A 12447-nucleotide genomic window follows, 5' to 3' on the forward strand; every position below is an offset into this window, starting at 1 on the left:
TGAACCAACTGACTCAGTATCTTCCCTGAGGCTGCTGCCAGGTGGTCAGCATTCCAACTAAGACAAACACTCATGCCCAGCTTCACTTCATGACTTTTAAAAACAATGAACTACATTTACTCAACATTGAGCCCTCACACTTACCCTGAATGAGAAGACACAAATGCTGATATATTTAATGATACTGTAATTCCAGAGGATCTACGGGGATAGAAAGGCAGGTTTTCTAGGACTGTGCCTCCTACTACTAGTCTGCTTCTTTGCCAGCTACATCAGTTGCTTTAACAAAGGGTGCTATGTTCTCCTGAAAGCTTTGGACTACTGAAAATAAACATCTCTGACAACACAGATTAATTTAGGTCATGGACATTTTTGGCTGTATTAGGGACATGAACTAATTTCATCTATGAAAGCAAAGACAGACAATCTGTATACATAAAACTATTACAGACAGTCTGGCCTGAAGCAAATGTGAAAATAGATCAAAGCATTCCACAAAGTACATCAGGAAAAATGCAAGGGCAAAGCAAAGAAAGCTGTGCATGTACAATACAGTGAAAATAAAGGGAAAAAAATATCTAAAATTCCATCCAAATATGTTCTGCTTGCTAACCAGAACAGAAATGTCCTGTAAAGAACACAAAAGAAAAAAGCAAGTGTAAGTGACGAGTGAAATTTGCAAATTGCCCCTACAAAAGGTAACAATATTTAAAAACAAATTTAAATCTCCTTTCATAGGTAATTCTACTATTTCTCTTAGCAATTGCCCTATCAAAATATTTGTTTGTTAAACATGCTGTTACATGATACAGTTGATTATCTCAACCACTTAAGATGCACAGAGTACATCACTGCAAAAACCCTAGCAAAATAAAATCCAGTGCTTCATTTGTCAGCCACACATTCCTCTTTCCCCAGTGCCTGAAGGCAGGGAGCCTGTTCAGAGAAATGAACAGTAATTCACAAAAATCCAGCAGTAATCCTTTCAATTGCACGGATAGAATTCTGACAACAGAAGGCTAATTTAAAGTAGGTATTTAACAGGAGTACTTGATGATATCATCTCATTGCTAATGGTATGGGGTATGTGCCACACCATATGGAAACATTACTGAGAAAGCACAACAAATATGTAAGAATTCTGATCCCGTGACAGGGTCCACAGTGAGAAAATTATCACCTCCCTGAGGCTCTGAAGTATGTATCAAATGAGAGTGCGCACCATATATTCTCAAGAATAATGTGCTATGACAGTCTGGTCCATTTTAAAGCAAGGGTAACTACAAAATTAAGTCAAGTAATTCAGTTTGCCCTGGATCTGCGAGCTTCTCTGAGATTATGGTTGACATTTTTAACTCACCTGATGAAGGCACTGGATCTTTATTACTCCAAGACTCTACTGGAGAAGATGCTGTTCTGTTAAATGGTCTTGATTCAATAGCAGACTCAGGTTTTGTACTAGAAATGTCTTTTTTCTTCTTATCTTCTTGCGTAACCGATTTTGTCTCTTGCTGCTGGAAACCAAACATGAAAAAAAGCCAACAACCATGGGTATATGCTCAGTACATGATTGCAAAATAAAGCCTTCAAGTCTGAAAGCTTATCTTTTTCAGAAATTACACCATAGTAATGTTGCAGTCAAGGGACACAGCTACCAAAAATAAAATGGAGGGAAGAATCCCAGAGTTCAAACACAGTAACTTCAAATTCACAGGTAAGGAAGTTTCCTTCATCAGGAGGGAGATTATTGCAGCCTGACACTGAGGAGACACTGCAGTCTGACCTGAGAGCCTCCAAGTCCTTCACAAGGAAGTCATTACTCATTGACAGATGAGGAACCTAAAGTCTTACATGAATGAAATGGCATATAGTTTTTACAGAACACTTACTACTCCTAGTTAACAGAGGATGGAAAGATAAATCATGGTAACACCTTTGTAATGAAAAATAATATATTGCTTTGGGAACAGGCTTCATTCAGGGAGATAAATAAAGTTAACAGAAACTGTCCTTACCACATCTGTTCTTGTTTTACTGTCATTTTAATTACATTTACCTGAATCTCATTGTCAAAATTCAGAATTCCATTTGCACTCCTCAGTGTTAAAAAAAAAAAAGGTGAGGACTGCATACAAATGATGACCATACATTTAAAGTAAAATGCTTCCAAATGGTATTATGACTGAGAAACTTTCATTTTCTTTAAAAAGAGAATGAAAAACCAACTGTGTATGCATTACATTTTACTCAGGGAAGTATTACTTTTGTCAGGGGTCTTCAAACTTCCATTGCAAAAAAACCCTTTCAGATTGCAGAAACAGTATGTTTAATTCTAGGATATACTAACTCAAATTCCATGTGTGATTTACAGGAGGTTAATATTCCCCCCTACTTAGTACTGGCAAGGGCTCAGCTGGTTTACTATGTTCTATGATGAGCACCTCACTTACAAAAATAACACACCACAAACCACACACAAAACCCCCTACAAATAAAGAAAGGAAAAACTAGAGAAAGCACAGAGGAGAACAAGAAGGATGTAAGGGTTAGAAAGCCTACTCTGTAAGAAAAGGCTTTATTAGGGAGAAGATAATGTCAAAAACCATGATAAATTTTCCACATGTAACAGGTCACTCTAGAGAAGTTACTGACCATTTATTCACTATAGCTGCAATGAAGACAAGACAAGAAAAAACAAACAAAAAAACAAGAACAAAAAAATCAGACACAGACAATTCTGTTTCTCAGAGTAATTAGACTACCTGGAAGGGCTGTGAAATTTCCTTCACTGGTAAGTTTAAGAATAAGCTAGTCATGCCTACTGTAATTCTGTGTCTGTATCTTAAATTCAGTGGTCTGCTTAGGACCAAAGCTTGAAGCAGGAAGGATTATTTTTGTCAAGATCAAAAATGAGCTATAAGAGAAACTCAGTCTTCTCTTGTGCATCTTGTGTGTACTGTGGGGCTACACTGGGGGCTGCAACACCTGGTGGTCTGGAAGGTACCACGAGTATTCCATTAATGAAACACTGAATTACAAAATAACAGAGGAGTTTGTGTCCTCCACTATTAAGTAGTGATGAGCAAACTTACACAGCATCCCCAGCACAGTACCTGACCTTTTAATTTTGTTTTTCTCCCTTAGGGTTTCTGGGTTGCAGTGATGACTCCAGCCAGCCTACCTTGGGGACACCCTCGCTCCTTGCCCACAGTGACCGCACAGCTCCGTACGTCTGATGGCTTGCAGAGGAGAACTTTTTCCCCATTACCTGTTTTTTGAGACACATGTCATTTAATGGCAACTTTAAAAATACTAAGATAAACAGACCATTCAAGGAAAATACATTTTATTTGCACAAGACCTTGACCTCATGCTAAGACATTTCAGTCATCCACTCTTCAAAATCTAGTGCATAGTTCTAAAATACTGTTTAAACTGATACTAGAAATTCACAGGGAGCCTTCACCTCCTACTACAGCTACTCAAAATTAAATCAAAACCTGATCAGCAAGCAGGGTTTTGGCAGTGTTAGCAAAACATACTGGAGCAGCAATTCTAAAGGATCCAAACTTGCCTCACTATGTTGGAAATGACCAAAGACAGTAACACAAAAGGAAAAAGCCCCAGAAGATGACCTGGCAGTGAGCAGTGCTTTGCTTTACAAATGGCCAAGTCCTTTAGCCTGTGTTCAAAAAGCAGTTTTACAATGCTGCAGTAACCCTCTGCAGAAACAGAGTACTCTACAGCTGCAACTAGAGACCTGCAGGAGGTGATGCATCATGGAAGGGAGTAAGAAGAAAGGATTTAGCTTCCTGAGCCAGGTCGTCCCGTGCAGTGTAGCATTCCCTGTCATGCCAACCTGACACCTCAGCCTTATGATCATGAGCAGAGAAATCCCACTGCCTCTTGAGAAAGTGATTTACATAAAAAACCAGATCAGTTTAGCAATATAAGATTGTCCAAAGACCTCAACCACAGTACAGGTCTTGGTGCTATCTTCCTAAGAACTGTGGAAATACAAAAATACCAAATAAAAACACCCCACTAAAATTAGTAACAGTAACAATGATAGGATGTTAAAGATTCACCAGCAGTTTTTTCAGTCAGATTTCAGGACAATGTTCCATAAATCTTTCTGTCAAAACTTAAATCTGATAATTTAATGAAAAGTCCTAGAAACAAACACAACTAACTAAACCAAATTTCCTTATCTCATCAATTTGACAGAGAAGCACAGTTTTGAATCTATAAATACAAAGTTTGTCAAGGAACTACAAAGAATTCTGTGCTCTTCTAAATAGGGAAACACTGGAAAACTACAGAGATGGAAAAAATAAACAGACTTTATATCCTGCTTGTTATTTCACCTTTTGTGTAGGAAAGTACTCCATGCAAACAATTCCTGCCTGTGAAATATTAGGTGTAGTTCTGCTTTCCTACATAACAAGCTAAGAGCTGCCATTGTACACTATCTTACACTGCACATCTATCAACTTTGGCAAGGCTTTATTTCTTATTTACTTTTATTTTAGTAGGATGGAGTATTAAGATTAAAAACTGAGAGGCTATACAACTGCATTTTTAAAGTCAGATACTTTATTTATTTTTTATAGTCATGCAATTAGCACCTGGGATACATTATATGTTTTAATGAAGATATATGAGAATTCTGACTCATGACACTTAATTCAAGTGAAATGGGAATTCTCTGACAAAATTCACAGTTAATTCAATATTAAAATACAAGTAGACTTACCTTAGCAAACACCACTGCTTGAGCTGGGTAACAAACAGAAATTCCTAAAGTACTAAGTCCCAGTGGATAAGCAATTTTCTTAAATCTAGAACCTGTATAAAGCCAAATATTTAAAATAATTAGACACTAATGAAATTTAAAGCTAAGCAATTGTATCAGTTAAATGCAATTGTTTAACCCCTAATTATTGTTATCCCCGTAACAGCTGGAAGAAAAAATAAGTGTGATCATAGTTCAGTCCAGGCACTTTTGCAGGAGATACTGATACTTTGGTTTCCTGAATGAGATATAATCCCAAGTTAACACTTTCCAGTATTGTGCAAGATGTGCCATTTAGGAGCTGCTGTGGTTCTTCATTAGCTCCATGCCCACCTCCTTGAGGACACAGACTGCAACATCTGGAGCAGCCAGGAGCCTGGAAACAGGGGCCTTTCTGTCCCAGTGTGACAAGGGCTGGGCCAGGCTCAGGTCCCTGTTTGGTGACAAGGAGCCCTGATGACAGATTCTCAAGCCCAAGTCTTTTTTTTTTTTTTTTACCACCTGCCCACCAAAAACTAACAGGAATAGAAGAAGAATGCTTTTACTAATCTGCCAATACTTTGAATAACACATGCTCTTTGTGAAATACTCAGGTAAGACATAGACTCAGGTATTACAGCTTAACATCTTCACAACAGTATTTCCTGGCAGGTTAAGTATTATTCCTCTAATATTTATCCTGAAAGGAGAGGTGGCTGTATCTGTTAAACTACCCTTTTGACTTCAAAGCTGCCAAAACCATGCCTTCTGGTGTGCATTCTCTTGTACCTGTGAGTCAAATGCCTACACTCTTTAGCATCTTCCCTCTAAACTCCCTTAGTTTTCACTATATTCACTAACCTTAACTGTTAATTTTCCTACTTCCTCCCATGTGCACATTGTCTCTGAAAATCAATCCTGAACAAACGAGGGTCCTACTTTGACCTTCTGTGGATTCTACCATTAAAATAACTATATAGTCCTGCTCTATTAAACGTTAGTCAGTTTTTAAAAGAAATATTCAATAATACCCCATCTGTTTATCAGGAAGGATTTATTTTAATTAATAGGCTTTTGCCTATGTTTCAGAAAAGTCTTTTGACCATTAAAATCCCTACGTGCTACATATTCAACACACCAGGAACGAAAAGAAGCAAACCCCCTACCTTTTCTTGCCAGCACTATGCCAGCTAAGCCCGATATTGTGATGACACCAGCTTTGGGAAGAAAATCTGGTGGTGGATTCTTCAGGTAAATGTAAGCATCTGGGAATTAAGGAGAAAAAGAAGGAAAAAAAAGCATAGTAGGTTCTAGATTAATACTTTTTTATTTCTCACTTCAGAAATAAAGATGGAAGTAAATTATGAATATGCAAAACTGAAAACAGTCTGAGACTGGATTTTAATTAATGACTGAAGATGCCTTGTTTTCCAGCTACACACTCTGCAGTCTGTGTCAGAACCAGAAAAATCACAGGCCTCAGCAAAGTTCAAAATTTTCTTTTTTAGACACTTTTTTGTGTTTTGTAAAAAGTTAGTCCTTAATAAAGGAAAAGGAAAGCATAGTTCCAGGTTTTGATTTTACTGTGAGCTGTTACAGCTCAAATGAGAAAACATCTTTTGTAAACTCCCAATGTACCATTTTAAAAGAAAATAACTTTTATCAATAGCTCCTGATCCTGAAAGTGAATACAGATACTGCTTGTCATTTGGCTAGGATTAAGAAGCCATTTTTATAATTAAGCCAGGTTGTGGAATTCCCACAGGACCTGACTGGACAGAGAGCCAAGCAACCTGCTTTGGCCCAGCTTCAAGCAGGTGATTGGACTCCATGATCTACAGGTGCCTCTCTAGAGAGAGCTGTGGATCTACAGAGATTCCTGCTTCAAGGAGGCTGTGACTTTAAGAACAAAGCTAAAATCAAAGGAATGAGAAATTTCGTTGGTAACGTCCCTCATTTGAGAATAGAAATGAAACTGGTCCCACTTATTTCTGCCCACAGTTGAGATAAGTATTCCAGGGCACTCCCTTTTCCCCTCCTCCCTTTCTGACTAGAATTTGCTTTTTCAGTCATCTTTCTCATTGCAAAGAGAAACAACACAAAATGCTCAAATCAGAAATATGTGACTTGCCTACCTTTCCCAAATTGAATGGAATCCATTATTCCATTTTTAACAAAGACAAAAGCATCCTACAAAAAAACACAACAGAAACCCAAATAAAACAAAATAAATGTAGAAACTTTGCAAAAGTAAATGTTTACAGTAAAAAATTACTCGGTTGATACATATGGCTCAACACAATAAGACATTATGTAGCTTTAAAAAAACAAACCAGATCAGTGAACTTCTACAGAGGCTGTGCTGGGATCTATCTCCTTTTTGACTACCATATTCATATATTTAAAACCTCCATCCATATTTAATTCTTAAAAATCACTTTAATATAGTATAATCACTTCCAAAATTGACATATGAGGAACAAAAGTGTATGGCAGCAAAACATCTGGATGCCAAGTGTTTAACACAAGAAAATTCAATTATAAATTATAATCTCCTCTTCCTTAGAGAAACTTACCCACTAAAACTGACTTTGTCTTTTACTTTGTAAAAATGGTGCTCAGTTTTGCTAAAGATAAGCAATAATGATTTCTTTGGTCTACAGCTGTGTGTTCAAGTGGTTTACATTACTCTCTTCAAATTGGTCAATTTACTTCATTAAAAGTTTTTATTTATCCAGAAGATATTATTGTCATTGTCCTGAGACTGCTAAACAAGTTAAGTAAACACACATTCTTTAGGAGATTAATGGAAAAACCCTGTCATCTTGACTTACTTCACTGAAATAAGTTTGTTTTCAGCAACAATTTGTACCACCAGAGGTCACTGCTTGGCAAGCTTGGAAACACTCATTTGATCATTAAGGAATGAAAAAGTTTGATGCACATTTATAACTAAATTATTTCAGTTATGCAGTCACTGAAGACATTTTCACAGACCAATGGAATAGAAATTTACAGGAAGTACAGGAAGACATTTTCGTTTCCTTGCTTTTTCCAAATAATAGGGTCCAGGTTTTTTGTAAGATAAAAACACAAGGATACAATTTCACACTAACAGCAGCCAGGGTGAAGTTGTTATTTACTAGCAATTAAGAGAACAGTGACAGATTCCACATTTTCCTCTATGCCCAGAACACTCATTTGCAGTGTTGGGAGGTATTTTTGATGACTAGTTGGCACTAGCCTGCTTTAACAGCTACCCTGATGCAACTCACTCAGTTTTGTCTTTCCCGTGCTCTGGAAGCAGCTCTCTCTGTCCTTGCACTGCACCTGGAATTTCAGACTCCTAAATACTTATCCAGTTCTGCCAGCAAGAATTTACCCAGGTAACTCCTGCTGCAGAAGGTAACCAAGAGACATCTCTGACCCTGACACTGTGGGTTGGCCTAGATCCAGTTCAGCACTGACTGAAGGGGACCTACTCATCTGGCTGCCTTTTGATTTGGAAAACAAGCAGAACACACATGTTCCCTGTCACAAGCGCAGGAGATAAAAACAAACAGAAAGGTTAATTTTTGCATCTTAAAAGAAAAACAAGGCACTGCAAAAAAACCCACAAAACTCCAGTACGCTCTTTTTTCAGCATTTTAGTCAAGTGCTGTTGGGAACTGCAACAAACTTGGGATGCATGTCTTACCCTGCACCAGCCAAGGTAGCGGCCGGTTGTCTGCCGGACTGAAGACAACTGCTTCTGCAGGTGTCCAGGCTGCTCCTCAATGTATTTCAACTTCAGAGGGGGTGGACAGTAAATTGGGAGCTGGGAAGAAAAGCATAACTGTGTTGCAGGGAGATGGCTTTGTATACTAATGAGCACTTCCATTGAAAAGTGTTTTTCCAGACTGCAAATCCTTAGTGTCCCCACTACAGCAAAACAGCATTTCTGTTTCAGATTGTGCACTTTTGTATTTACAAACTGAGTTCACACAAGGGTGACTGCAGGTTAATTCCTGAGAAATGAGAACTGAAAGTACTGGGATAGGTTCTAAGAAGTAGAATTACTGAGTGGGATAAAAATACCTTTTATTCAGAAAAAGCATGAGCAAGAATGGTTGGAAGATGCATGCAAATATTACTAGAAATTGTACAATAGAAAAAGACTTGTTACCAGTGACTATGATCTCTTACATTTTCTGGCTTCAGTCTGGAAATAATGTCATAATAAAAATGATATAAAACTTTATTAGCTTCCTGCTGTAACACTTCACATTTTATTTGTGCTACAGTGGCCAGTTAATCAGGAAGCAAATTCTGTTATCACCTATTATCTACGTGTTTTATTTACTGAGTAACATAATTCAATGGGAAGAGATGACATTCTTCAGATTCTTCCAGTATTATTTTAGAGACTGACAAATACTAAGGGTCTTACCTGATTTGGCTTTACCAGGTGACCTTTTGCTTCCTTTTCTGTTGCTGCATACACAGTGATACATGCAAATGGCAGACCAGAAGAAAGAGCTGCCAGCTTTGCCACCTGGGACAGACAGATGAAAAAGAGGAGTCTTAATGAAAAAATAAGAGTAAAACCACTCCAGAAAAGTCTGGATTTGACTCTTGTGTTGTGCTTGATCCAATATGGAATGAAACAAGACACTTTTAAAACAGTATGCCTTTTAGGAACCCCTTCTAGTATAGTGACTGTCTTTCTGGCAGTGTTGCTTAGAGCAAAATGCCCCAGTTTGTGCTGCAGAAGATTATCTATAAAGGGACACCCATCCTCAAGAAAAGTCTCTCTTTGTAATGCATTATTAAAGGAAGCTGCTTCAAACATCTCATGATTCAGGTAGCCTATTTCAGCACATGATGCTACCAAGACAACAAACCAATTCAGAAGACAGCAGAAGGAAAATACAATTTGCAAGTGAGAAAAAACATGAAGAAGTTTTATTTTTCACTGAATAAATTTGATTAACTCATTTTAAAAAGTCACAAGAGAGTTCTTTGTGCTCAGTGTAAAGCAGAAAGGCATAGTGGGAATGATGAAGGCAGTCCAGTTCCTGACTGACAGTAATTGCTTCACTTCTAGATGCCTGAAGACAAATGCATAAATGTTTAAAAATCTAAGCAAACAGCTGTACTATCTAAAACTTAATGCTGGCACAATTATTGCAAGGAAGTTTCACTCTTTTCTAGTGAAATCACAAAGAATCAAGGTGAAAAAAAAAAGCAACATCACTCTGACTACATAAAAGAGGCTTCACTACACTGAGGTGTTTGTCATTCTCCTTTATCTAATGACTAGGTGTACTGAAAATACCTCAATTAGCTAAGTTGCTTTGTCTCATTATTGCATTAAAATTACCTCAAAGGATATTATGTATTACACAAGGAAAATCACCTCTTATATAGCTATGAATTAATTTCTTACCAATGAACTCTTCTAAAAGAACTTATTGAGAATTAAGATATGGCAGGATCATACTGTTATATCAAAGAATAGGAAAGAAGTACACAGTAAAATATCTGCAATTTGAGCGACAAAAAGTCCTGGAATTACATGATCAACCAGTAGAATGACTCCAGAATGTCAGCTGATAACATATTGAAACAAAAAACCCAACAGCTTTAATGAATTCAGGAAATATACATGTTGGTTTTTTTAATTGAGTAGTTTAACTGAACATGTGCTCTGCACTTTAGTACTAGTTCTGTGTTTACCTGAATCAACGCTCTGACTTAAGCCCTGTGAAACTAACAGAAGAAAACAACTCAGTCCCTAATGGGAACAGATCTAAATACCAGCAGCTCCAGAAGTCATGAGCCCAGACCTCATCTTCTGGAGATGAACTCAACATAAACACAGATGGAAACATCACCCAAATTACAGACACTAGAAATTACCAGCCTGAATGCTCTGGATGCAGGGAAGGTCAATGGTGAGAGTCAGAAGATCCAGTAATACCACTGCCATCAAACTGCAACATGTACCACCAGAAGTTGGGTTTTCCCAGCCATAAAAAGCACATTGGTTACCTCAAAGCACTGAACAGAGCACACCAACAGACATGGCAGTGTTTTTACTGGTAAGACCAAACACCAATTATTTGCTGAATACATTTCTTATACACTCTCCAGCAGAAAATTCTTACAGCTATGCCTTTTCTATAGTAGCACTAAAGTAAAACTAATGAAAATATAATAACAAAACTGTCAAATGTTCCTGGATAATTTTGGCTCTAAGTCTTTGCATTTAAAACAATGTACCTCAAGCTGTTAGAATCTTACAAAGATAAAAACCACAGATGCTACAAGAAATAAAATAAAAAAGCTACACCACTAAAAAGAATTAATGATCTTAAACTCAAAAGATGGAGAACAGAAACCAAAGTGTAATAAAACCATATATGTAACTGATGCTAATCCCCAAGGCACCAAGTATGGTTTCTCACTAAAACTGCAAATTCTGAACACTCGCCTCAAGAACTGGACCACAAATATGGAAACTTGCCTGTAAGGTAGAAACAAGCCTCGAAACAGAAAAGAGTAACTGAAGGACTATACACAAAACCTGATTTGTGTGATCTATAGATACGTAACTTCTCTACCACAAATCAGAACTCAGTCAGATAAAAGTAAGATTAAAAGTTCACCAGCCACTGCATATCCTATTTTCAGGGGAGAGCTGCTACTCAAAGAATAAGAAGCACAAGCTTACAGTTTTCTGCTACCACTTAGATGTCTTCCTGGAACTCCACGGATTTGCTTTGAATCTTTGTCTGCTGGGTGGCAACCCCCAGAGTTAAAGAAGAATAAAACTCTATTAATTTTTCATAGTCAATAACAAAGAATACACACAAAGTTCCATCAGTTCACCAAAGGCACTGAATCACTCAGATTCATCACTTCAAGATCACCTCAGCACACAGCGAGGCCAACTACAGCTTATTTCAGGTGTTTGCCTCCTGACTGAGGCAAAATGCTTCTCTTCCATTTCTTTGGCTGTCCTCATATGCATAACAATTTTATTTGCAGACATATACACGCTTAAATGCTTTTCAAAATAAGTATGAAGATTCATGCCAGTGCAACCTGCTCATCAAATTGACTACAAAAACTGGAAAGCCTGTGTAAATATTTGAGAGAAAGCTCAGCTCTTTATGCACATTTTCTCCCTGGTTGTGGGCACGATATTATCTCTAAAGATACTTTAGATTCTTTTGATCTGGTTAAGTTGATATCACTGTGATTTTAACATCTTTTATTAATGAATAGTATCTTAGTGTTTCATCTCTCGAGTACCGTGTGGAAGGTGTTTCAGAAGCTGTAAGTAGGAGAGCACCAGAAGACAAATACTTCAGGTACTCCCTGCTGTACAATTTAACCACTCCCTTCAACCAGCTCTTTCTACCTCAAGTTCCGACAGAAAACAGTCAGTTCTGCCTCTGTTCAAGGCAGCAAAACTGAGGCCCTCTCACCTTCCCACCCCTTTGCTCCCCTGCCTACAGGCCGAAGGGACGTCCCCACCTGGAGAAACCCGCTCTCCTCCCCCCGTGCTGGAGCCGAGGCTGAGCAGCAGCCCCGGCCCTGGGGAAGGGCTGTGCGGGGTCCCAGCGCCCGGCGGGCCGCTCAGGCCTCTCGCCTCCCGCCCAGGCCCGGGCTGTCCCGGGGCTCCT

General features: G+C 38.2%; 1 protein-coding gene across 1 annotated transcript in view; it reads right to left on the reverse strand.

Moving 5' to 3' along the window:
- The window catches only part of APOOL (apolipoprotein O-like), a 25245-nt gene that overhangs the window by 701 nt on the left and 12097 nt on the right, over positions 1-12447 (reverse strand). Inside the window, exons 2-10 of the mRNA XM_009996605.1 lie at positions 12250-12445; positions 9204-9336; positions 8472-8591; positions 6910-6964; positions 5941-6039; positions 4757-4848; positions 3182-3268; positions 2344-2346; positions 1361-1514 (exon numbers count right to left, since the gene is read on the reverse strand). Coding sequence (XP_009994907.1) covers positions 1361-1514; positions 2344-2346; positions 3182-3268; positions 4757-4848; positions 5941-6039; positions 6910-6964; positions 8472-8591; positions 9204-9336; positions 12250-12445 — 939 coding nt within the window. The remainder of the gene's footprint in view (positions 1-1360; positions 1515-2343; positions 2347-3181; positions 3269-4756; positions 4849-5940; positions 6040-6909; positions 6965-8471; positions 8592-9203; positions 9337-12249; positions 12446-12447) is intronic.

Source organism: Chaetura pelagica, unplaced genomic scaffold (genome assembly GCF_000747805.2).
Source record: "Chaetura pelagica isolate M959 unplaced genomic scaffold, ChaPel_1.0 scaffold103, whole genome shotgun sequence".
Classification (NCBI taxonomy): Eukaryota; Metazoa; Chordata; class Aves; order Apodiformes; family Apodidae; genus Chaetura; species Chaetura pelagica.